Source organism: Hypanus sabinus, chromosome 16 (genome assembly GCF_030144855.1).
Source record: "Hypanus sabinus isolate sHypSab1 chromosome 16, sHypSab1.hap1, whole genome shotgun sequence".
NCBI lineage: Eukaryota > Metazoa > Chordata > Chondrichthyes > Myliobatiformes > Dasyatidae > Hypanus > Hypanus sabinus.
The window spans coordinates 9,494,597-9,521,555 of NC_082721.1; the positions used below are offsets into that span (position 1 = coordinate 9,494,597).

The following is a 26,959-nucleotide window of genomic DNA, read 5'->3' on the forward strand; positions in this document are numbered from 1 at the left end:
AATTAGTAGTTTCATGAACTGTCTGAAGGACATCACCACAAATACCCTCCCTTCTCATGGAAACTCAAAGTTATTATCAAAGTACGTATATGTCACCATATACAACCCTGAGATTCATTTTCTTGTAGGCATTTACAGTAGAATAAAATACAACAGAATCAATGAAAAATGACACAAACACAGACTGACAATGTGCAACAGTAGACAAGTCATGCAAGTTCAAATAAATTAATTAATTAATCTGAGAACATGAGTTGTAGAGTCCTTGGAAGTGAGTCTATAGGTTGTGGAATCAGTTCAGTGTTGAGGTGAGTGAAGTTATCCACTCTGGTTGAAGGGTAATATCTGTTGTTGAACCTGGTGGTGTGGGGCCCAAGGTTCCTGTACCTACTGTCTGATGGCAGCAATGAGATGTGAGCATGGCCTGGATAGTAGGAGTCCTTGCTGGTTGATGCCGACACATTTCCTCTCTCTACTGGTTCTAATGAAGGAAATTTGACACGAAATGTAAACACCGTTTCTCCCTCTACATATGCTACCAGACGCATGCAAAAGGCTTGTGTTTATAGAGCTATAGAACTGTAGAGCACTACAGTACAGGAACAGGCCCTTTGACCCATCTAATCCACACCTAGCCCCATTGAGCCACACATGGAACATAGCCTGCCATATCCTTCCAATTTGCATTTTGTGTTTCATTTCTCCATTTCAGATTTCCAGCAAATGTAGTTTCCCCACTGATTTCCAAAACAAACATGATTGCAAGCCTCAAATTTCCTGTGTTCTGGAAATTAAATCCCCCCTCCCCCCTTCTAAGCAGGCAAGGAAAATTTGGGATAAGGTTCAGTAGCAAAATAAAATTTAAAAAAACTTGGTTCTAGCTTCCTCAAGTTCTTGTAGATTTGGGATAATCACAAAATAAAAATCACAACAAAATGACTAGGTGTCACACCTTGCACCTATGTTGCAAAAGGTTTGGCAGAGATGATTTAAAATATCAAAAGACAAGCTTCCTGAAAAAGAGAATAGCTAAACTGAAATGCTTCAGATTCCATTCATCCACACCCACCATTTGTAAAATTCCCCATTCTGGTCTTTGAAATTAAATCAGACATAGCCTTAGTTCCCTGAAACACAAACAACAGAAAAAAATGCAAGCAGCAGCTCAGCTACCGTGCAACCTATCATTTGGAAAATTTAAAGAGGCAAAAGGCTTTTTTTAAAAAAATAGAATGGAAAAAGCCTGCTTTCATTTAACCCATCCTCATCCCTCAATTTTCTGTATCCCAAAACATTATATTCCCTCCAAAAGGCAAAGACCAACTCATTTCCACAGATAAAGACACTCTTGGTTCGCTTTTCTCAAGCCTTGCTGGTAAACACACAAAGAAAGTAGCCTTTAACATTTTTTTGAACATTCCTTTCTTATTTTTGTGACATTTGGCACCAGTTGAGGATAATCTTCCTGTTATAATTTGGACTGTAGCTCAAACAACCTTAAACTCTGTGCCCATCACAGAAACCTCTCTGCCTCAATATCTATTCATTGAGATACAGTGCAGAATAAGCCCTTCAAGCCAGGCAACCCAGCAATCCCTGGATTTAATCACTGGACAATTTACAATGACCAATTAACCTATCTAACCTATAAATGTGAGGTTATCCACTTTGGTTGCAAGAACAGGAAAACAGATTATTATCTGAAAGGTGGCCGATTAGGAAAAGGGGAGGTGCAACGAGACCTGGGTGTCATTGTACACCTGTCATTGAAGGTGGCCATGCAGGTACAGCAGGTGGTGAAAAAGGCAAATGGTATGTTGGCATTCAAAGGAAAAGGATTTGAGTACAGGAGCAGGGAGGTTCTACTGCAGTTGTACAAGGCCTTGGTGAGACCACACTTGGAGTATTGTGTGCAGTTTTGGTCCCCTAATGAGGAAAGACATTCTTGCCATAGAGGGAGTACAGAGAAAGTTCACCAGATTGATTCCTGGGATGGCAGGACTTTCATATGAAGAAAGACTGGATCGACTAGGCCGGGGGTCGGCAACCTGCGGCTCCCGAGCCATTTGTGGCTCTTTCACCTCTGTGCTGCGGCTCCCTGTGGCTTTGGGAAATAATTGGTCAGTATTTAATTAAAATGTATTTTATGTTAGTTTGTTAGCTTTTGAAATGTAATTATGGTGATCTTGTACAACCTAAGTGTAGCGACACATTTCCTGCCACATCCGAAACGGCTCACAATTAGCCAGCATTCCGGCTAAGGGAGATAGCCTACGGGGGTTTGTGAGTACGCGTCTTTTGCAGCATCTGCGTCCATGGGGGCTGGGTTGAGGGAGGCTTAAAAGCAAGGCTGTTTAGTTCGAATAAAGCTATCTTTGACTGCAGTTTACTGACACCGCTACAACGTGTTTTTATCGCTGGCTGTCCAGACGGAAGGTGCTGAAACGCTTTGTCGCGTGTCTGGAAGAAGTGAAAACTTTCCTGGGCAGCAAAGGGCTCACCTTTCCTGAGCTGGAACAGCCAGAGTGGCTGGAAAAGCTACACTTCATGGTAGACATGACAGCGCACCTGAACACGCTGAACACAGCTCTTCAGGGGAAAGGACGTACAGCCCTGCACATGTTGGAGGATGTTTTGGCATTCGAGCGCAAGTTGACAGTGCTTGCCAGAGATTTACAGAAAGGCACTTTGTCTCACTTCCCCAATTTGAGAGAGTTCAAACAAGGTCACGACATGATAATTTCGGAGTATTTACATTCTGCAATCATCGCAATGCAAACATCGTTTGGGAAACGCTTCTGTGAGTTCAGAGAGGAAAAAAACACATTATCCTTCCCGGTCACTCCCTTAAGCATCGATCCTTCCCTACTGAATACGACTGCATTGGCAGGTGTGAGTCAACCTGATCTTGAGATGGAACTGGCCGACATAGCCGACAAAGACATATGGGTGTCCAAGTTTAGACGCTTGACAGCAGACCTTGAAGATGTTGCCCGTCAGAAGGCCGTTCTTGCTCAGAAACACAAATGGAGTGATATTGAAAACCTCACAGATGACAGCTTGCGATCCTGTGTAAAGATGAAGGTGACATCATACAGCCCTGATGTGCAGACGCTGTGCGCTGAGGTCCAGGAGCAGAAATCCCATTAACCAAGTATGATAAATATTTTAATTGCCTATTATTTTACTTATATTCATATTTTTTCATTGTTCAGTGAAATAGTCCTTTCATTTTTCAGGATGACAGCTGGCTGACGTTATTTTTGGTTTGCTGCTGGCGGAAAATTTAAGTTCGGCGTTTTTCATAAATACAAGAAGGACTCAAATAGACATTGAATATTTTACTTAAAAGTAACTTTCAACCCAACGTCTTTTTTTCGGAGTTCAAAATGTTTTTGTTGCATGCAGAAATGTAATTTCGTTTTCTCTGCAGGAGTTCATCAATTTCATAAATGCAACACATTATAGTTTGTTTATACATAGCATAAAGGCAAAAAAAACGTTGTATGCAGTGTTATTTCATTTTAAATGTCAAACGGGTTTTGCGGCTCCCAGTGTTTTCTTTTCTGTGGAAAACGGGTCCAAGTGGCTCTTTCAGTGGTAAAGGTTGCTGACCCCTGGACTAGGCTTACACTCACTGGAATTTAGAAGATTGAGGGGGGATCTTATTGAAACATATAAAATTCTAAAGGGATTGGACAGGCTAGATGCAGGAAGATTGTTTCTGATGTTGGGGAAGTCCAGAGCGAGGGGTCACAGTTTAAGGATAAAGGGGAAGCCTTTTAGGACCGAGATGAGGAAAAACTTCACACAGAGAGTGATGAATCTGTGGAATTCTCTAACACAGGAAACAGTTGAGGCCGGTTCATTGGCTATATTTAAGAGGAAGTTAGATATGGCCCTTGTGGCTAAAGGGATCGGGGGTATGGAGAGAAAGCAGGTACAGGGTTCTGAGTTGGATGATCAGCCATGATCATACTGAATGGCGGTGCAGGCTCGAAGGGCTGAATGGACTACTCCTGCACCTATTTTCTATGTTTACCAACCAGCAAGTCTTTGGACTGTGGGAGGAAACCAGAGCACCCAGAGGAAACCGACACTGTCATGGGGAGAACGGACAAACACCTTGCAGACAGAGGTGGGAAATGAACCCGGGCCACTGGAACTGTACGGCTTTGTGCTAACCACCACCTTACAGTGCCACCCTTCAGATATCAGAGGACAGACGGGCTTTCCCAAGCAACAAACCGGGCCACATAAACTTTAAGGTGAGATTACCAGGAAAGATAATTGAGACCAAAAGGAAGGTCATTGTAGGAGGCAAGTAGAAGCTTTGGAGAGGAAGTAGAGGAGATTTACCAGGATGCTGCCTGGTTTAGAGGGCACATTTTATGAAGAGAGGACTTTTCTCTTTGGAGAGGAGGATAGGAGATGACTTGATACAGGTGTACAAGATAAGAGACACAGATCAAGTGGTTAGCCAGAGATCTTCCCCTCCCCTTAGGGTGGAAATGGCTAATACACAGGGGCATGATTTTAAGGTGACTGGAGGAAAGTACGGGGGAGTTTGTCAGAGGCAAGTTCTTCACACAGGGTGTGGTGGGCATGTGGAACACACTGCCATGGGTGATGATAGAGGCAAATACATTTAAGGGCATTTAAGAAACTCTTGGCTAGGTAAACAGATAGGACATAGAATAGTACAGCACAGTACAGGCTCTTCAGCCCACAATGTTGTGCTGACCCTTAAACCCTGCCTCCCATATATCCCCACCCCATCTTAAATTCCTCCATATATCTGTCTAGTAGTCTCTTAAATTTCACTAGTGTATCTGCCTCCACCACTGACTCGGGCAGTGCATTCCAATCACCAACCACTCTCTGAGTAAAAAACCTTCCTCTAATATCCCCCTTGAACTTTCTTCCCCTTACCTTAAACCATGTCCTCTTGAACTGAGCAGTGGTGCCCTGGGGAAGAGGCGCTGGCTGTCCACTCTGTCTATTCCTCTTAATATCTTGTATACCTCTATCATGTCTCCTCTCATCCTCCTTCTCTCCAAAGAGTAAAGCCCTAGCTCCCTTAATATCTGGTCATAATGCATACTCTCTAAACCAGGCAGCATCCTGGTAAATCTCCTCTGTGCCCTTACAGAGGAGAAGATAGAAGAATGGAGAGCTACGTAGGAAGGAAGGGTTAAATTGATCTTAGAGAAGATTAAAGGGTCGGTTTCAGAGAAGGAATGTACCATATCTTAACAGACTAATTTCATTTCACTAACATAGACATGTTGTAAAATTTAGTGGGATTTAAACTCGGGAATAAAAGGCAAGAGGAGTACGATTACCCAGAACTCTTGTGTTTAATATTCTGACAATTGTTTAACATAGTTAGGTGCCATGGTGGTGAGGTGGGACACTGGGTTCCAGAGTTCAGTCCCGGCGTCCTCTGTGTGCACGTGGATTTCCTCTGGGTGCTCCGGTTTCCAAAGACACACCAGTTAGTAGGTTAATTGGTCATTGTAAATTATCCTGTGAAAAGACTAGGGTTAAATAGGTGGGTCGCTGGGTGGTGCAGATCGTTTGGTTGAGGAGCCTGTTCCGTGCTGTCTCCCTCAATAAAAAGTCGCAGGAGAAGATGTAGATTGGCCATGAATGATGGGAGCAGGTTTGAGCAGGCAGCTCTGCACTTCTTGTACTTGTGATGCTGAGTAATGGTGTTGCAATCATGCCTCAAATTTCCACTTGTGTAGGCTCATGCCTAAAGACACGCCTCACCCACGACTTACGGCTGTGGAACAAAAGAACCTCTGCCCAAAAGAGTCATACGGGAAGAAGGTACAAAGAATGTACTCCAGATTATAAAAATATTTCATAACTTAATGCCCACTAGCTATGACTCACAAGGAGTGTCAACTCTCTTTTAAACTTGATTTCTTTTTTTAAAAAAAAACTTTATTCCATATGGATTACATTTCCACTAATCTGTGTGGAAAATATTGCAGATGACTTTTGCAATATTTGTGTTAACAAATATAACATTTTCCCCACTACAAGCTCCCTGAATTCATTAGACAAATAGGAGCAACACATCATACCAATAACAAATGATTCACTGAAAGCAGAATTAGCACTGACAAGTGGCACCAAAGACAAATCTTCCCATGCTTCAAAGACTGCATTTCTGTATTGACAGTGTCCATAGAACATCAGAGCAAAATCAAGTAATGTGCAAATAAAACACAAATAATACTGAGAACAAGCTGTAGTGTCCTGGGATAACTTCACTAATCTCAAACCTAAACTGATTTCAGATTTACACTGAAGCATTTGACACCTCAGGCTCTCAGTATTTATTACTGTATTTGCATGATTTGTCTTTTTTTGCACATTGGTTAGTTGTCAGTCTTTGTTATTTATAGTTTTTCATGAAGCCTATTGTATTTCTTCATTTTCCTGTAAATGCTTGCAAGAAAATGAATCTCAAAGTAGTTCATGGTGACATACATATTGCCTTGAAAAAGTGTTCCACTTCCATAATGACTTACACATTTTACTGTTCTCATTTTCGAAACTTAAAATATGTTGAGATAGGATTTTTTTGAGCTAATCTGTAGAAGATTGTGCAGCATGTCAAATCAAAAGGAAAATTCCAAATCCTGTCAACAATATACTAAAAATTTAAAACCAAAATTGTGAGGCTGAAAAAGTATTCATCCCCGATGTTAATTACTATGCTAATTTTCCTCAGGTGCAACTCAGTATTATTTTACCAACTCACCCAATTTGAAGTAGAAAATTGGTGGATCACCTGTTTTCAATTAATTCATAAGAATAAATAACCCCTCTCTCTGCAAGGTCCAACAGTTCAAGGACCAAACCAAAATGAAGATGAAAAAGCATTCAGGACAAGTCAGGGAAATGATAGAGAAGCACAAACCAGGGGAAGATTACAGGATCATCTCAAAGACACTGAACATACTTTGAAGCTCAGTGTAGTCCATTCTGAAAAAGGGGTAAAGACTATGAAACCACGGCCACCCTTCTAAACTTAGTCTCCGGGGAAGAATGGCCCTTCTAAGAGAGGCTACTGTGATGGCAACTGTCACTCTGAGTGAGCTGCAGACGTCTGTAGCTGCAACTGGAGATGAAGTTCATGGCTCCATAATCTCCCAGACCTTGCACAAAAAGGTATTTGTGGAAGAGTGGCAAGGAAGAACCGCCAGCTAAAGAAAGGAAAAAAGCATATCCTCGCCTGGAATTATTTTGCAAAGCACCACTTCAGAAGATAGTGTAAAGATGGAGAAGAAGGTCTTGTGGTCACTTGAGACTAAAGTGGAACTTTTTGGCTTCAAAAAGTACATGTGGCGTAAATCTAATACTGTGCAACAGTCAGGTAACACCATCCCTACTGTGAAGTAGGGCGGAGGTATCATGCTATGGAGATGCTTTTCAGCAGCAGGGACTCTGGAAATCTGGTCAGGAAAGAGGTGAAGATGAATGCTGATAAATTCAGAGAGATCCTGGCTGAAAACCAGGAGGAAGCTAGTCTTTCAGCAGTGCAACGACCCAAAGCACACTCTCAGAGCCACCTGTACTTGCTTCAAATGAAAAAAAATGCCCTCGAGCAGCCCGGAGTCTTGACCTTAACCCAATCGAACATCGCTAGCAAGACTTCAAGACTGCTATCCACCGCTGCTTCTCACCTAACTTGGCACAGCTTGAACAATTTTGGAAGGAGGAATGGACACATCTTGCTCCATCACCTTGCGCAAAGCCTATAGAGACTTATCCAAAGAGACCTCCAAGAGCTGTGAGAGGTGGCTTGACAAAGTACTAAGCAAAGGGAGATGCTGACATCTCGATTTTTGTATTTTAGTTTTTAGTTTTTCATGCTTTACAATTTTCCCTGTTTTTTGGGCTCTACTGCGGGGGAGAAAAAAGGAGCATGCGATTCACAAATAAAAATTCAGTTAAATTAATCAAAATCCCATGTGGTAATATTCATTTATGTGAACAGAGGGGCTGAATACTTGGTCAAGGCACTTTAATAATTTACTTTGACCGTGACATTGAGCTGAGACGGAATTACAAGCTTATTTCTCCACTGAGCTCACTATATATTGTTTCTGGTTGAATAGCATCCACAGACATTCCTTCACAAGAACTGGCCTGCCGATACCTGTGGCCCACCATTTACGTGTGCATTTTCTGTTAACGTTAGATGATTAAAATGAACTGCGTAAGCAGTTCCATTTACCATCAGTGGCCACTTTATTAAGCACACCTGCTCATTAATGCAAATATCTAATCAGCCAATCATGTGGCAGCAACTCCATGCATAGAACCGAACAGAGATTGTCAAGGGACTCAGTTGTTGTTTGGCCCAAACATCAGCACGGGGAAGAATTGTGATCCAAGCGGCCTTTACTGTGGAATGATTGTTGGTGTCAGATGGGGTGGTTTGAGTATCTCATAAACGGCTGATCTCTAGAGTTTACAGAGAATGGTGTGAAAAACAAAAAAAAAAATCCAGCAAACAGCAGTTCTATGGTTGAAAATGCCCTGTTAATTAGAAAGGTCTGAAGAGAATGGCCAGACTGGTTCAAGCTGACAGGAAGGTGACTGCAACTCAAATAGCCACAAATCACAGTAGGGTGCAGAACAGCACCTCTGAATGTGCAATACGTCAAACCTTGAAGTGGACGGGCTACAGAAGACCATGGACATATACAAATATCAGGGTACCTAATAAAGTGTACATACATCTCCTGCACATAATTATGAGGGAGAACCTGGGCTTTAGTAGTGGAGACACAAGTGACTGTAAACGTTGGAATTTAAATTCCTGCAAGAAAATGAATCTCGGGGTAGTATATTGTGACACATAAGTACTTTGATAATAAATTCACTAAGTTTTGAAAGTGAGTGTGGAATCAGTTCAGAATTGTGATGAACTAGGTCACGTTTCATTACAGAAAAAGAAAAGCTAAGCAATTGTAAATGCAATCCCCTCCCTGTCTCCTCACTGATACTACTGGGCAGGAGGTACAGGAGTCTCGGGTTCCACACCACAAGGTTCAGGAGTAGCTGTCACCCTGCAACCATCGGGCACCTGGACCAGCTTCCCTCGCCTCAGCGCAGAAGTGACTCCGCAGTCTGTGGACTCGCGTTCGGGGAACCTGCAGCTCATCTTCACTGTACTGTTTGTTTATTTATTTTTAATTATTTGCACAGTTCATCCTCTTTTGCACATTGGATGTTGGTCGGTCTTTGTTGTGCGTAGTTCCCCGTGGATTCATCACCCAGGACATGCCCTGCTATCATTGCTTCGGTCAGGAAGGAGGTACAGAAGCCTGAAGGCACATACTCAGCTATTCAGAAGCAGCTCCTTCCCCACTGCCATTCGATTTCTGGGTAGATGTTGAGTCCATGAACATCTATCTCACTACTTTGCTTTTGTTACTGATTTTGCACTACTTACTTGATTTGGCCATTTACTGTAATTCACGTTATTTTTCGATTGTTGTGTGTTGCATGTACTGCTGCCGAATAGACGGCAAAGTACACAACATATGCCAGTGGTGTTAAACCCGATTCCAATTTCTTTACCTTCCTGTAGGTGTCTAGAAGAAAATGAATCTCGAGGATGTATATGGTGCACATACTTCAATAATAAATTTAATTTGCACCTTTGAATTAAAACAGCACAATCATTAAACCACATTCAAGGCCCGACATTTGCCATAAGATGCAAACTTGCGTTATTAGTACAGGTCTTTGAATTATTGACACAACAGCACAGCCGTCAAACTCGTTCTGGAAGAGTGTTTTGATCTTTATGATGTGCACTAAAGCATAACCCTCAGTCTGGCATTGCAATGTCTCAGTGAGATGAACAGTTGAAAGGCACTCAACCACTAAATAGCATTTTCAGTTTCATTTCCAAGAGTGAGGAGTAAGAAAATGAGTTGTCCTGCTATAAACACACACCCTCTTTCTCTTTGAATGCAACCTGTTGATCAAGATCCAACTTCTCTGATCTGTTATATTGAAAAGGTCAAGAGTGGACGTGAAGAGGATGTTTCCTATAGAGGGGGAGTCTAGGACCGGAGGGCACAGCCTCAGAATACAAGTATGTCCCTTTAGAGGAGGTCAGGAGGCAGTTCTTTAGCCAGAGATGGCGAATCTATGGAATTCATTGCCACAGCCAGCTACTGGAGGCCACATCATTGGGTATATTTAAAGCAGTGGTCGATAGATTCTTGATTAGTCAGGGCATCAAAGGTTACGAGGAGAAGGCAGGAGAATGGGGTTGAGAGGGAAAATAAATCAGTCACAGTGGGATGGTGGAACAGACTCGATGGGCCGAATGGTCTGGTTCTTCTATGTGGATGAAGGCGAGGCAGAGGCTGTTGTCTGCATGAACTTTAGCAAGGCATTTGACAAGGTCCCGTGTGGGAGGCTGGCCAAGAAGGTTCAGTCGCTTGGCATTCAGGATGAGGTAGTATGTTGGATTAGACATTGGCTTTGTGGAAGAAGCCAGAGAGTGGTGGTAAATAGTTGTCTCTCTGACTGGAGGCCTGTGACTAATGGTGTGCCGCAGGGATAAGAACTGGGTCCGTTGTTGTTTATCATCTCTATCAACCACCTAGATGATAATGTAGTTAAGTGGATCAGCAAAATTTGAAGATAACACCAACATTGGGGGTGTAGTGGATGCGAGGAAGGCTGTCATGGCTTGCAGAGGGATCTGCATCAGCTGGAAAAAAGGGCAGAAAAATGCACTTTGATAGAACGGACCAGGGTAGGTCTTACACAGTGGACCACAGGGCACTGAGGAGTGTGGTAGAACAAAGGGATCTGGGAATACAGGTTCATAGTTCGTTGAAAGTGGTGTCACAGGTAGATAGGATTGTCAAGTAAGCTTTTGGCACATTGGCCTTCATAAATCAAAGCATTGAGTACACAAGTGGTGATGTTAAGTTGACATTGTACAAGACGTTGGTGAGGCCTAAATTGGAGTATCGTGTGCAGTTCTGGTCACCTACCTACAGGAAAGATGCAAACAATATTGAAAGAGTATAGAGAAAATTTACAAGGATGTTGCCAGGTCTCCAGGACCTGAGTTACAAGGAAAGATTAAGTAGGTTAGGACTGTATTCTTCAGAACGTTGAAGATCGAGAGCAGAGTTGATAGAGGTATACAAAATTATGAGGGGTATAGATAAGGTGAATGCAAGCAGGCTTTTTCCACTAAGGTTGGGTGGGACTAGAACTAGAGGTCATGGATTAAAGGTGAAAGGTGAAAAGTTTAAGGGGAAAACAAGGGGAATCTTCTTCACTCAGGAGGGTCATGAGAGTGTGGAATGAGCTACCAGCACAAGTGTCACATGCAAGCTCAATTTCAACTGTTAAGAGAAGTTTGGATAGGTACATGGATGGTAGGGGTATGGAGGGCTATGGTCCCGGTGCAGGTCAATGGGAGTAGGCAACTTAAATACTTTCGGCATGGACTTGATGAGCTGATGGGCCCATTTCTGTTCTGTATTTCTCTCTGACTCTACGTCTTATGATTAACTGGGAAGCTTGGTTTAATACAGATATTGTTGAGATTGTTTGTCTTTGGGTACAATGTGACATGCTGGGAATCAGATTAAACTGAGCCTTTGTTGATGCAACCTTATCCAAAGCATGAGTAATATCAAGTTTGTTTCACAAGACTAATTGCTCGCAATTTAAAATATACGTGACAAAATGCATTTGTCCATTATTATATTTCCCAGGTCCAATTACTAGTAGTGTGATAAATTTGTTTCTAGACCACAAGAGTCTATGATTCTGCAACTGAGTTTCAACACAGCTGAAACCCACAACAGTAGTTCAACATAAAATTTATGACCAAAGTACGTGTATGTCACAAGAAACACTAAGCTTCATTTTCTTGTGGGAATACTCAATAAATCCAGAAACAGAATCAATGAACAACTGGGCCAACTTGGGCATTCAACTAGAGTGCGAAAGGCAATAAACTGAAAATATAAAAGGAAATAACAATAAAGTAGTCCCATCATTTCTGTAAACACCAGTAATAACATGGGAGGGAGAGTACAGTATAACCATATCGTGGGCAGGAATTGACACATTTTGGTCTACCATCTACATACATCCAGACTCCATTCATCTAAGCCAGGTATCAGATGTAGATTTCAAACAACAGCCAATGCGATGACTTCAACTTCACACTTCACCCAGATGAGAACAGAATTTCCAAATTATCTTGCTGGCTTAGAAATCAGGAAAGAAGTGGGACATTATCTTGCTGGTTCGTCTGATGACTGAACTCTACATCAAGTTGTTCCCAATGCATTTTACCCCAGTATGAGCATGGACTTACTCTCCACCACTCCTGACACAATGTTTGAGAAGATAAATCTATCCTGTGTTCTCCTCGATTCTTCCGCTGCTAAGAGAATCAAAGCCCAACATATTGTAGTAACACCTCCTACATTATCCAATTTCTCCCAAGGGAACCAGATTTATTATTAATGACATATGTTTTGAAATTTGTGGCAGTACAGTACAGTACAGTACATCATCATCATGTGCCAGGTCATATGATGTAGGTGATCATGACCTCACAACCATGATTGCTCTCGGTAAGTTTTTCCTACGGAAGTGATTTGGCCTTTGCCTTCTCCTGGGCAGCGTCTTTCCAAGACGGGCGACCCCAGCCATTATCAATACTCTTCAGAGATTGTCTGCCTGGAGTCAGTGGTCGCGTAATCAGGACCTGTGATATGCACCAGCTGCTCGTACGACCATCCACCACCCGCTCCCACCAGGGCTTCACGTGACCCTGATCAGGGGGCTAAGCAGATGCTACACCTTGCTCAAGGGTGACTTGCAGGCTAGTGGAGGGAAAGAGCGCCTTACACCTCCTTTAGTAGAGATGCATCTCCACCCTGTCACCCAAAGTACAGTGTGATGCATTTAATATTACCCCAAAAATAATAAGAGGAATAGTGAAGTAGTGTTCATGATTCATCGACCAATCAGAAAGTCTGATGGCCGAGCAGAAGATGCTGGTTCTAAAATGTCCAAGTGTGCATCTTCGGGTTCCTGTAACTCCTCACTGATGGTAGCAATGAGAAGAGGGCATGCCTTACATGGGGAAGGTCCTTAATTATGGACGCTGCCTTCATGAGGCATCACCTTTTGAAGATGTCCCCTATGGTGGGAAAGTCCAGTTCCCTACAGGATATCGCTAAAGTTGCATATCCTGTGTATTATTCTCACAAGATACACTTCCTTCATATCTAATCAAGACCCTTCCATTTCAAACATCCCTTTGAATATCAAATTCTTTACGAATGATAATCAGTAAAAGAGGGATAGTGGCTCCAAAGCTGATCAGCACCAGGTTGGAAGTTAATTACATTAGAGAGTGGACTAAAAATTGATAGGTCAACTCCACACAAGGCAAAATGATTTTAAAAAAATATACCAAAACCTGATCTGGATTATATTTTGGTTATTTAGAGATATAGCAAGGAACAGGCCCTTCCGGCCCAATGAGCTATGCCACCCAACAAGCCATCGATTCTGTGGAAGATGCAAAAATTTATAGAATATTAATGGGAAATGCACAGATCAATAGATGTTTTAAAAAAAGTGTGGAGCAATTCTAGCTTTTAAATATCATAAGATGTAAAAAAAACAATAAACTAGTAATGATGAACTAAAGCCCTATGCTAGAGGAATTGCAGTTGGGATAAATGGGAAGGCTTTAAAGGCAGTACAGATTTATTAGGTTGCTACCATAGAAGAAATGCAAGTTTGTCTGTAGGCATATTCACTTAAGAATAATATTCAAGTGGATAGGATTAAAGAATTTAATGTTATGAAAGTATTAGATGGAACTAATTAAAGTTTATTTAATATCAATCAAGAAGATTAAATACACAGTTCATAGAGTTGAACAGCACACAAACAGGCCCAATTCATGCCTGCTGGCCAAGTGGTCTTAAGCTGATCAAACGGAAGCAAAAAATTAATAACACTGGAGAAACGACTAAACACTGATAGGTTAACTCCACACAAGGCGAGATGTTTTTAAAATATACCAAGGACATTACTTGGCCCTTAACTTTTCCCATCCATGTACTTGTCCAGAGGAAGATATTAGAATGTGGGAGGGAACGGGGAAAACGTGCAAATGCTGCAGCGAGTGCCCGAGGTTGGGTACTGTAACTGTGAGACTTACAGAACACACAGGCTCCGATGTTACAAAAATTACTCTCAATGGATGGATGTGTCAGAGAAAGGAACAACGGAGGTATTCATAGAGGACTGAAGCCATTGTGATCGGACAGTGCCAAATGTTTCTCTACCAACATCTCTATGTACTTAGAGATTTAGGTAATCCTGTTTTATGTTACAGGCACAATATACCTGGCAGAATCTAAAACAACACACAAAATGCTGCAGGATCTCAGCTCAGTCAGTTTGTATGGAAAAGAATTCAGAGTCGCCGCTTCGGGCTGAAACCCTTCATCAAGACTGGAAAGGAAGGGAACAGAAAACAGTTTAAGATTGAGGGAGGTGGAGGTCCGGGGGTTGGGGGGGGGGGGAGATGAAGTAAGAAGCTAGGAAATAATACGTATAAAGAGGAAAGGGCAGTAGAAAAAGGAAGCAGTTTAGGCAGAAACACTTCAAATGTATGAAGGTATTAAGGAGAAAGTAGTAATAGGGAACTATTCATAAAAGCTATTGTGAACTGAAGGTGGTAAGTGTTTCTATATTAACATGTCCACGTACTTTCTAGCTTGTCTTCCTTCCCCTCCTCCTATCTTCTCATTCTAGCATCTTTTCCTTTCCAGTCCTGAAGAAGGGTCTCGGCCTGAAACATTGACAGTTTATTTCTCTCCATAGATGCTGCCCGACCTGCGGAGTTCCTGCAGCATTTTGTGTGTGTGTGTTGTGCTCACACGCTGAAATGTTGTTTAAGTGTACCTGTGCTATATTAGGTTGGAAAAAAATCCATTTAATAGAGATTCTGTCCTGTTACCAACCTTCAAAAAAGTTCTAAGTAAATTTATTATCAAAGTACACTTATGTCAGCATGCACCAGCCTCAGATTCATTTTCTTACAGACATTCAAAGTAAATACACTACACGCAGGCAAGAGTTTACCTAATCCAGAAAGCACCAGCCAAATCTGGAATTCACCAGAGACTGTTCAGTCTGAAGATTAATTTGCTGAGCGAGATATGCACAGAGCCAGCACATGTGACACCCAAGGATTAAAAAGATCATGGGATATATTGAGGAAGTTGTTCAGACAGAGCCATACAGAAAATGAAAACAAGGACCATGAAGAAACACTGTTTTAATTTTTGCTGATGTTGACGATTTTCTCAGTTCACAGCTCTACATTTAAAAGCAAAGAGGACACTAAAGCGATTTACTACAAATGAGTGTTTGGTTGTCAGAGACCGATATAGCTCACAACAAAGCATTTGGAGCTACTCATGTTAAACAGGAGGCTCCGCAGATGCTGGAAATCCAGAGCAACGCACAGAAAACGCTGGAGGATCTCAGCAGGTCAGGCAGCATCTATGGAGGGGAATGAACAGTCGATGTTTCGAGTCTCAAGGATTAGACAGTCAACATTTCAGGCCAAAATAAGGTGCGGGGAGTGGAAGGATTACAAGCTAGAAGGTGATTGGTGATGTGTATTTAATATTTCAGTAATATTTGAGTCATCTTGTAAATATGGTGCAGATTAAGCATTCACTACAAGCTACACGAAATGTATAAGTCATCACACTAGCACATGATACGTGCACGCCTCACTTAGAGTAAAAAACAAAGTAAGACTCAAGATAGAAGGACGTCTTTTCAAAACAGAGATGCGGAGGAATTTCTTAAGCCAAAGGGAGGTGAATTTGTTGCCACATGCGGGTGTGGAGGCCGGGTCGTTGGGTGTATTTAAGGCAGAGATTACTAGGTTCTTGACTGGACATGGCATCAAAGGTTATGGGGAGAAGGCTGGGAACTGGGGTTGAGGAGCAGATACAAAAAAGGATCAGCCATGATTGAATGGTGGAGCAGACTCGATGGGCCAGATGGCCTAATTCTGCACCTGGGACTCATGGTCCCACACCTCTCGGCTCTTGTTTCACTTTGAATTAGTTCAATGTTTTGGGGTTACAAAAAAAAAGCAATGGTGAAGCCATGCGAGGGGAAGGTAGGTGGGTGGAGGAAGAGAAGCGATAGGTAGAAAAGGTAAAGAGCTAAAGAAGGAATTTAATGGGAGGGGAGAGGAGGAAGAGAGGCACCAGAGGGAGGTGATGTGTGAAAAAGAGGGGAGATGGGAGCCAGATTGGGGAATGGAAGAAGAGAATTTAACAGGTCTGTGGGGGGTGCTTGAGATCATAAGTATTCCCTGTGGCAAAAGGGTTACCTCATCAGTGGCCATGACGACTTAACTCATTTGAAACTTTTAAAATAGCCCTTTGCTTAAAATAGTAAATGTGATCTGAAATATACTGAACCAGCGGTGAAGGCTTACTGTATAACACTCAAAGGAGGACTGAGACAAAGGGAGAGAGAGAGAGACCTACTGACAGCGCTGGAATTTGTGGCGACACTCTGCGGGTTGCCCCCGCCACATCCTAGTCTGCTAGCGCGTTTCGCTGTGCAAGTGATAAACACGTTAATGAATCTGAATCCATCAAAGTCCCAAAACAAGCGCAATAGCCAAGGCATCCTCCACACTTGGAGTCTGTGAAATTTAAGCAGCCACAGGTTTATTAGTTTTAGAACACTTTTCAGACGGGTCATCACCTTGTCACGGCGGAGAGGCTGGCGAGTTCCTGAGATCCCGAGAGCGACACCGTTTGATGCTGAGCTTCTGGCCAGGTCAGCCACGGTGGTAAGGACAAAGATTGATTCTGATCTGACCAAGACCTCAACGGTGGAGCTGGCAGAAGATGGCGGACACTTCACAATGGCAGCGAAGGTGGAGGAAGGCTGCGGTGAAGCGACCCAGGTCATCTTGCACTCTGTGCCACTGGACCCTGACCCGGTCTGTGAAGGACCGCGTGGTGGCTGCCCATGCATCAGCCTCCCCGCGCTAAATGAAGTCACGCACTGGCATTCTCCCTCAAGGGGATAACCCTTCAGAAAACCATACTCGACGAGCGATTGCACTACCTCTAGTTTAAAACAAATACTTCAGTGAAAGCGAGAGCTGGTTATCGAGGGTGTGCTGAGTGCTCTCCAAGCTGGTGGCTCAATGCACATGTAGATGATGCACTTTGTCACAATGCTGGTTCATGCAAGGCAGTTTCAACCAGTGCACCTAATAATGTTGTAATTAGTTAACATTTCAATTAGTCAGCACTGTCTGCTCAAAATTTATTGAGAGAGTGTGCGGAATAGGCCCTTCTGGCCCTTTGTGCCATGCCGCCCAGCAACCCCCAATTTAACCCGAGCCTAATCACAGGAGATTTTAAATGACCAATTAACCTACCAACCAGTATGTCTTCGGATTGTGGGAGCACCCAGAGGGAACCCAGACGGTCACAGGTGAATGTACAAACCTCTTACAGGCAGTAGCGGGAATTGAACTCGGGTCTCTGGTACTGTAAGGTGTTGTGCTAACCATTATGCTATGGTGAACTGTAACAAGTGTTCAGAGAAATTTTTAAAACCAGGTTACTATAATTACAACAGCAATAATGATACACTCTGGTTTAACTGCCCAAAACAGTTGTACCAGATCATGCTAGATGATTATTACAGATAAAAGAAAACAAAAATTTTTTCCACATAAAAAAAAATCAGGTTCAACAACATTCAAGTGATGCAAAATACCAAATATGCTCCCCGCATACCATGGTGGCCCAACCCCGATAAAACATGCATTAATTGCCATGTTTTCATAAATGGTTTACTTGGAAGATGTGAATTAATGAAGAAATAAAACGAACGTTAAATTAACAAAAGTAATACATGCAAAATGCTGGAGGAACTCAGCAGGTCAGGCAGCGTCTATGGAGGGAAATGAACAGTCAACGCTGCAGGCCGAAGCCCCTCACCAGGCCTGGAGAGGAAGGAGGAAGAAGCCAGAATAAGAACGTTTGCAGGAAGATGGGAGGGGGTGGTGAGGGGAAGAAACACAAGGTGATGGGTGAATTCAGGTAAGGGGGAAGGTAGGTGGGTGGGGGAGGGGTGATAAACTTAAAAAAAGAGAGATAATAGATGGAAAATGTAAAGGGTTGAAGGAGGAGGAATCCGATAGGTGAGGAGTGAGGACTGTGGGGAAAAAGGGAAGGAGGAGGGGATCCCGAGAAGGGGTAATAGGTAGGTGAGAAGGGGTAACTGGAAAAAAAAAAGAGGGGGAAGGAGAAGAAATTACCAGGAGTTAGAGAAATCAATGTTCTGCCCATGACTGAAAGAAACGGCAGAGAGTTGTGGACGCATCACAGACACCAGCCTCCCAAACATACGTTGTCTATAGTTCTCACGACTCAGTAAAGCAGCCAACATAATCAAAGACCTCAGCCACGCCAGATATTTTCTTCTCCACGCAAACAGGCATAAAGACAAAAAGGTCTGAAAACATGTACCAGCAGGCTCAAGGACAGCTTCTTTCCCGCAGTGCCGAGACTACTGAACAACTCCCTAGTACAACAAGATGAACTAAGCCTCAATTTACCTCGATATGATCTTGCCCCTTACTTTTTTTAACCATAAACCATGTCCTCTTGTATTGAGCAGTGGTGCCCTGGGGAAGAGGCGCTGGCTGTCCATTGTATACCTCTATCATGTCTCCCCTCATACTCCTTCTCTCCAGAGTTAAGCCCTAGCACCCTTAATCTCTGATCATAAAGCATACTCTCTAAACCAGGCAGCTTCCGGGTAAATCTCCTCTGTACCCTTACAGAGGAGAAGATAGAAGAATGGAGAGCTACATAGGAAAGAAGGGTTAAATTGATCTTAGAGAAGATTAAAGGGTCGGTTTCAGAGAAGGAATGTACCATGTCTTAACGGTCTAATTTCATTTCACAAATACAGACATGCTGTAAAATTTGGTGGGATTTAAACTCGGGAATAAAAGGCAAGAGGAGTACGATTACCCAGAACTCTTGCTGGTGAAATTTAAGACTACTAGTCAGGTATATGGAGGAATTTAAGGTGGGGAGTTATATGGGAGGCAGGGTTTGAGGGTCGGCACAACATTGTGGGCCAAAGGGCCTGTACTGTGTGTTCTATTCTATGTTCTATGCAACCATCGCACTTCAATCTGCATTCTGTTATTGTTTTACTATCTGAACCTACTGCGTAATGATCCTACCTATATGAACATTATGCAAGAGAAGCATTTCACTACATTCGTAGGTGACAATAATAAACCAACTCCAGTCTGCTTCTTGAAGGCTTTTGTCCAGATAAAGAGAATCAGGATCAGGTTTATTGTCACTGACAAATGTCATGAAATATGTTGTTTTTCTGCAGCACAGTGTGTGGTGAACTATGTGCCTGTCTGGACACGCCCCCTGCTGACTGCTCCTGTGGCTCTTCCCACAGGCCCCTGTATAAAGGCGATCTGAGGCCTGACGCTCGGCCTCAGTCTCCAGGACATGGTATGATGGACACTCACTCCTGGTTCCTTCTTCCAGTCAATAAAAGCCGATATCTCACCTTACGTCTCAGTGTGAGTTATTGATGGTGCATCACAGTGTAATACATCATACTAAAAAAACTAAATTATAATAGAAATACATTTTAAAAAATTAAATTTCTAGTGCAAAAAGAAAGCAAAACAAAATATGGAGGTAGTGCTGGTGGGTTCACTGTCCATTTGGAAATCTGAGAGTGGAGGGGAACAAGCTGTTCCTGAGCTGTTGAGTGCACGCCTTCAGGCTCCTGTACCTCGTCCCTGATGGCAGAGGGGTGGAAGCTGTTCCTGAATCACTGAGTGTGTGTCTTCAGGCTCCTGTACCTCGTCCCTGATGGCAGCAGTGAGAACGAGGCACAACCTGAGGCTTCGCCTTTTGAAGGTGGGAATGGAGGTACAAATTCTGCTACCTGTGAAGTACTGAAGATAAAACACATTCTGTGACATGTGGACCATTCAAGTTGAGTTACCTTCAAAGTAAAATTTACTATCAGAGGACATACACGTCACCACGTACAACCCTGAGGTTCTTTTTGCTGCGGGCATTCTTAGCAATTCTATAGAACAGGAACTGTAAACAGGATCTGTAAACAAACTCTGCACATGCAGACAGGAATAAATTGCGAGCATGAAATATCAAGATAAAAGAGTCCTTAAATGAGTGTAGCTATCCCCTGACCTGTTGAATTCCTCCAGCATTTTGTTTATTTATTGAGATACAGTGTGAAATTGGCCTTACTGGCCCTTCTGATTTAACTGAAGTAGTATGCCCTGCCTATATATTTCTTGCTGCTTCAACAGTAATGATTGGCAAAAAATGTCAACTGATCAGATGTCAATCAATCAAACCCAACCAAGAGCACAAATCTGAAGAAACAAGGGTGTGAGAGATTCAGTTCAGCTCAAAGAATGTTCTTGGGTTCTATCATAATCACATCGATTAAATCAATTACAAAACTGCTTGATTACTGATATTAAAACTGAGAAAGATTCCACGATAAGCTTAAATACCATGTCTGTCTTACCTAGGGAAAATACTTGTGAATCACATGCTGGGACAACACACAGTGGTCACATCTGAACACCTGCTTGTTAATACAAATATCGAATTAGCCAATCATGTGACAGTAACTCAATGCATAAAAGCATGCAGACGTGGTCAAGAGGGTCAGTTGTTCAGACCAAATATCAGAAAGGGGTCGAAATTGACCTGAGTGACTTTGATCGTGGTGCCAGATGGGGTGGTTTGAGTATCTCAGAAACTGCTGATCTCCCGGGATTTTCAAGCCCGGTCTCTAAAGTTTACAGAGGATGTTGCAAAAAAAAATAAAAATAGAAAAAACATCCAGTGAGCAGCAGTTCTGTGGGTGAAAATGCCTTGTTAATGGGAGAGGTCAGAGGAGAATGGCCAGAACGGTTCTGTGGGTGAAAATGCCTCGTTAATGAGGGAGGTCAGAGGAGAATGGCCAGACTGGTTCTGTGGGTGAAAATGCCTGGTTAATGGGAGAGGTCAGAGGAGAATGGCCAGACTGGTTCTGTGGGTGAAAATGCCTGGTTAATGGGAGAGGTCAGAGGAGAATGGCCAGACTGGTTCTGTGGGTGAAAATGCCTGGTTAATGGGAGAGGTCAGAGGAGAATGGCCAGACTGGTTCTGTGGGTGAAAATGCCTGGTTAATGGGAGAGGTCAGAGGAGAATGGCCAGACTGGTTCTGTGGGTGAAAATGCCTGGTTAATGGAAGAGGTCAGAGGAGAATGGCCAGACTGGTTCTGTGGGTGAAAACGCCTGGTTAATGGGAGAGGTCAGAGGAGAATGGCCAGACTGGTTCTGTGGGTGAAAACGCCTGGTTAATGGGAGAGGTCAGAGGAGAATGGCCAGACTGGTTCTGTGGGTGAAAATGCCTGGTTAATGGAAGAGGTCAGAGGAGAATGGCCAGACTGGTTCTGTGGGTGAAAACGCCTGGTTAATGGGAGAGGTCAGAGGAGAATGGCCAGACTGGTTCTGTGGGTGAAAACGCCTGGTTAATGGGAGAGGTCAGAGGAGAATGGCCAGACTGGTTCTGTGGGTGAACAGACCTGGTTAATGGGAGAGGTCAGAGGAGAATGGACAGACTGGTTCTGTGGGTGAAAATGCCTGGTTAATGGGAGAGGTCAGAGGAGAATGGCCAGACTGGTTCTGTGGGTGAAAATGCCTGGTTAATGGGAGAGGTCAGAGGAGAATGGCCAGACTGGTTCTGTGGGTGAAAATGCCTGGTTAATGGGAGAGGTCAGGGGAGAATGGCCAGACTGGTTCTGTGGGTGAAAATGCCTGGTTAATGGGAGAGGTCAGAGGAGAATGGCCAGACTGGTTCTGTGGGTGAAAATGCCTGGTTAATGAGGGAGGTCAGAGGAGAATGGCCAGACTGGTTCTGTGGGTGAAAATGCCTGGTTAATGGGAGAGGTCAGGGGAGAATGGCCAGACTGGTTCTGTGGGTGAAAATGCCTGGTTAATGAGGGAGGTCAGAGGAGAATGGCCAGACTGGTTCTGTGGGTGAAAATGCCTGGTTAATGGGAGAGGTCAGAGGAGAATGGCCAGAACGGTTCTGTGGGTGAAAAGGCCTGGTTAATGACAGAGGTCAGAGGAGAATGGCCAGAACGGTTCTGTGGGTGAAAAGGCCTGGTTAATGGGAGAGGTCAGAGGAGAATGGCCAGAACGGTTCTGTGGGTGAAAATGCCTGGTTAATGGAAGAGGTCAGAGGAGAATGGCCAGACTGGTTCAAGCTGACAGAAAAGGGACAGTAACTCAAATAACCACACGTTACATTGACGAGGTGGCAAGAAGAGCATCTCTGAATGGACAACACATCAAAACTTGAAGTGGACGAGCTACAGCAGCAGAAGACCATGACCATACACTCAGTGGCCATTTTATTAGGTACAGGAAGTAGCTATAAAGTGACCAAAGTGTGTACTTAAGGGATCAATCCACTAACTTTTCCTCTTATACCAAGGATAACAATTTGTAATGCAAAATGTTTGAAAATAGACTGCTAAAGTCATTTCAGAATTATGAAATCCAGAGGATGCAACAGTTAAATTAGAGGCATCAGGCAGTATGCTGAAATAAATGCAAACTTTGAACCAGTTACCTTCAAGGAATTACAAGCATCCAATTTTAAAGCAATGACTTACTAAACTGTAAACAACTTGGAACAGAGGGCAAACGTGGGACAAATTCTAAAGCACAACTACAGTTGAAGATGAACAAGATACTGCAAGTTCAAAACTGGACAACTGGCTTCTGTAGACTGTGGTGGAGAATACACTGCTCGGTATGGAATCACCGATGCCCTTGCATGGAAAAGCCTACAAAAACTAGTGTCCATCATGAGTAAAGCCCTCCCCACCACTGAGTACATCTCCATGGAGCCCTGTCGCAGGAAGGGAGCATCACCCCTACGATCCAGGCCACGCTCTCTTCTCACTGCTGCCATCAGGAAGGTGCTACAGGAGTCTTGGGACCTGCGTCACCAGGTTCAGGAATAGTTATTGCCCCTCAACCATCAGGCTCCTGAGCCAGAGGGGACAACTTCACTCACCCCATCACTGAACTGTTCCCACGACTGGTGGACTCACTTTCAAGGACTCTTCGTCTCACGCTCTCTATACTCATTGCTTATTTATTGTTATATCACTTTTTTTAGTATATTAGAGTCCAAATTACCAGCATCAATGAAACATCGCAACAATTCTGGCAAGGAATGTATTATATAGAAGATCTGAGGGGTGGGAAAAGGGGGCATTTAAAGAGTATAAGAGATCACGTCCGTCTGGTCAAATTGCCTCACTTACTAATTTATACACACACAAAATGCTGGAGGAACTCAGCAGGACAGGCAGCATCGATGGAAATGAATAAAGAGCTGACATTTCAGGCTGAGACCCTTCTTCAGGACTGGAAGGGGAGGGAGAAGACGCCAGGAGAAAAAAGGGTGGGGGGGGCGGTAAAAAGGAGGATAGCTAGAAGGTGATAGGTGAGGTCAGGTAGGTGGGAAAGTTAAAGGGCTGGAGAGGAAGGAATGTGACAGGAGCCTTCCCTGATGCCTCTGATCTTGAGCCCATGCCCTCTTGATTTTAGCACCGCTTCCCTTGGAAAAGGATTGTGCTTTCACCCCTCATGATCTTGTGAGCATCATCAGGTCACCCCCTCGACCTCCAGGGAATACAGTTCTATTCCGAGCAACATCTCCTTGTAACTCAGACCCTCGAGTCCAAATTTCACAGTTCAAGTACACACATCCCACCAAGTACAACCCTGAGATTCATCTTCTTGCAGACACACTCAGTAAACCCACGGAACGCACACAGCCACAGAAAACGTCCAAACTCCTTACAGAGAGCAGTGGAGAATGACACCCAGTTCCCAATCACTGGCACGGTAAAGCATTGTGCTAACCACTGCGCTGTCGCACTGCCCATCTGTTATAGGAAACACCCATAGCACGGTATAGGAAAAATATCAACCTGTCCTCTAACAGGGAGCGCACAAAATGCCAAGTGTAGCCTCACCGATGTTTTACAGTCCCTTCTTAACCGTATATTCAGCACTCTGACTGACGAGGACTTGTTGCGTTCAAGCTAGCCCCTTACAACTTGTATAAACACAAGTCTAAACAACCAATCTTACCTTTCTGCCATATGTTCTTCTCCAAGGAACCAAGGTCAGGGATTTGCTCAGGGGTATGCAGCACACCAAATGAGCGCCGACTGTGTGTTTGGGAGGCGCAGAACAGTTCTGCTGTTATCAAATTGCACAGAAGCTCAAAAGTCAAACCTTATCTCAGCAATTGAAAACAGTCCAATGATCAGCTAAGAGACTCACTTCAAGGTCAAATACTCAATGATGATTACATCATGGATCTCACAGCTTCACTACTAACGCTAGATTGTCTCTATAGTACATCAGACCGCTTACCACCATAGAACAGTACAGGCCTTTCAGCCCACAATGCTGTGTTGACCTCTTAAACTACCCAAACCATCCCCTCCCACAGAGCCCTCCATTTGTCTTTCATCCGCGTGCTTCTCCAAGAGTCTCTGAAATGCCCCTGATGTAACTACATCTACCCCCCCCCCCCACCCACTGGCAGGGCAGTCCATTTACCCATCACTCACTGTGTAAAAAAAATCTACCTTCAACATCCCCTCCTATCCTTTCCTCCAAATATCTTTAAAATCATGGCCCATTGTATGTGCCATTCGAAACCCGGAAAATGTCTGTCTGTCCACTCAAAGTAAAAGTACATATATATGTCACCATGTACTACTGAGATTTGTTTAATTGCAAGCATACACAGTAAATACAAACACAATAGAATCAATGAAGGACTGCATCCAACAGGGCAGACAACAACCAATTGGGGAAAAAAACTTTAAAAAGAAAAATATTAATAATGAATATATAAGCAATAAATATCAAAAATACGAGATGTAGAGTCCTTAAAAGCGAGTCCGTAAGTTGTGGGAACAGTTCAGTGATGTAGTGAGTGAAGTTGAGTGGTTATCCCTTCTGGTTCAAGAGCCTGATGGTTGAGGGGTAATAACTGTCCCCAAACCTGGTGATGTGTGACCTGAGGCTCCTGTACCTGGTAGCAGTGAGAAGAGAGTATGGCCTGGGTGTTGGGGGTCCCTGATGACGGATGCTGCTTTCTTGTGACATCATTTCACGTAGATGTGCTCAAAGGCGGGGAGGGCTTTAACTGGTCACATCCATTACTTTTTGTGGGTTTTCCAGTCAAGGACATTGGTGTTTTCCTTGATGCAACCAGCCTCTACTACACATCTATAGAAGTTTGTCAAAGTTCCAGATGTCATGCTGGCATGCTTTCTACTTTATTGCACTTGTGTGCTGGGACCAGGACAGGTTCTCTGATATGATTACAAGGAGGAATTTAAAGTTGCTGACTCTCTCCACCTCTGATCCCCCAATGAGGTCTGGCTCATGGACCTCCAATTTCTTCCTCCTGAAGTCATTAATTAGCTCCTTGGACTTTCTGACATTGAGAGGTTGTTGTTCAATGCCTCATATCATCTTGTACACCTTTATCAAGTCACCTCTCATCCTCTTTTACTCCAAAGAGAAAAACACTAACTCACTCAACCCATGTACATAAGACATGTTCTATATCCTTCCTGCAAATCTCCTCAACACCCTCTCTACACTTTCTATGTCCTTCCTGTAATGAGGACCTAACTTATCAGAAATTAAGACAATGAATAAGACATCAGAATTGAGGCATGGGTCGAGTGGGAAGTCAGAGACTTTATCCCTGATGCACCATCAATAACTCAGTCTGAGACGTAAAGGCGAGATATCGGCTTTTATTGACTGGAAGAAGGAATCAGCAGTGAGTGACCACCATACTACATCCTGGAGACTGAGAGGCCGGGCTCCGGCCTCGATCGCCTTTATACAGGGGTCTGTGGGAGGAGCCACAGGAGCAGTCAGCAGGGGGTGTGTCCAGACAGGCATATGTAGTTCACCACAATCCCCAGAGCAGAAATGGCCAATATGGAAGGGGCATAGCTTTAAGGTGTTTGGAAGAACGAATAGGGGAATCTCAGAGACAAGTTTTGTTTTTACAAAAGCAGAGAGTGATAGGTGCACGGAACAGGCTGCCAGGATGGTGGTACAGGCACACCTCTGGAAGATACACTAGGGACATTTAAAAGAACGTAAAAACTTAAATAGCCACATGGATGAAAGAAACGTTGAGGGGTATGTGGGGAGGAAGGGTTAGATTGTCTTATGGACAGTTTAGCCTGCTCCAAGATCACAGGAACACATTTAGGCCCTACAGTCCATCAAATCTGCTCTGCTATTTGATACTGGCTGATTCACTTTCCCTCTCAGCCTCATTCTCCTGCCCTCTCCCCATAACCTTTGACACTCTTACCCATCAAGAAACCATCAACCTCCACTTTAAATATACCCTGTGACTTGGCCTCCACAGCCGTCAGTGAGAGCCGAACTTCACGCATTCACCACCTTCTGGCTAAAGAAATTCCTCATCTCTATTCTGAAGGGACAGCCTTGTATTCTGGGCCAGCACGATATCGTGAGTAAAACGAATGGAACAGTAAATACAATTAGTTTTTTAAGTTTTAATTATGTACTTTATCATATTCAACAGTTAAGCTGACTGCTGTTATCAAACCAGTTATAAACATGAAGGGACACGTGGCAGCATGAATCAATTCTGTGCTGTGGGATGGAGATAAGCATGTGATATTTTA

The 26,959-nt window shown here is 43.4% G+C and overlaps 1 protein-coding gene and 1 long non-coding RNA gene across 4 annotated transcripts in view; one reads left to right on the forward strand and one right to left on the reverse strand.

Moving 5' to 3' along the window:
- si:zfos-943e10.1 (GRAM domain-containing protein 2B) overlaps positions 1-26,959 on the reverse strand; it is a 110,730-nt gene that overhangs the window by 54,221 nt on the left and 29,550 nt on the right. The window contains exon 1 of one of the 3 annotated variants that reach the window (XM_059991093.1): positions 24,351-24,454. The exons of 1 other annotated variant lie outside the window; for it this stretch is intronic. In XM_059991093.1, the coding sequence (XP_059847076.1) occupies positions 24,351-24,361 (11 nt within the window). In that variant the 5' untranslated portion in view covers positions 24,362-24,454. Of the gene's footprint in view, positions 1-16,848; positions 18,202-24,350; positions 24,455-26,959 lie in introns of those variants that run through there. One more of the 3 variants, XM_059991094.1, reaches the window with a different exon arrangement.
- LOC132405992 (uncharacterized) lies at positions 14,670-19,708 on the forward strand. Its single transcript, XR_009516022.1, has 2 exons — positions 14,670-15,720; positions 19,525-19,708. It is a non-coding gene; the product is annotated as an uncharacterized LOC132405992 (long non-coding RNA).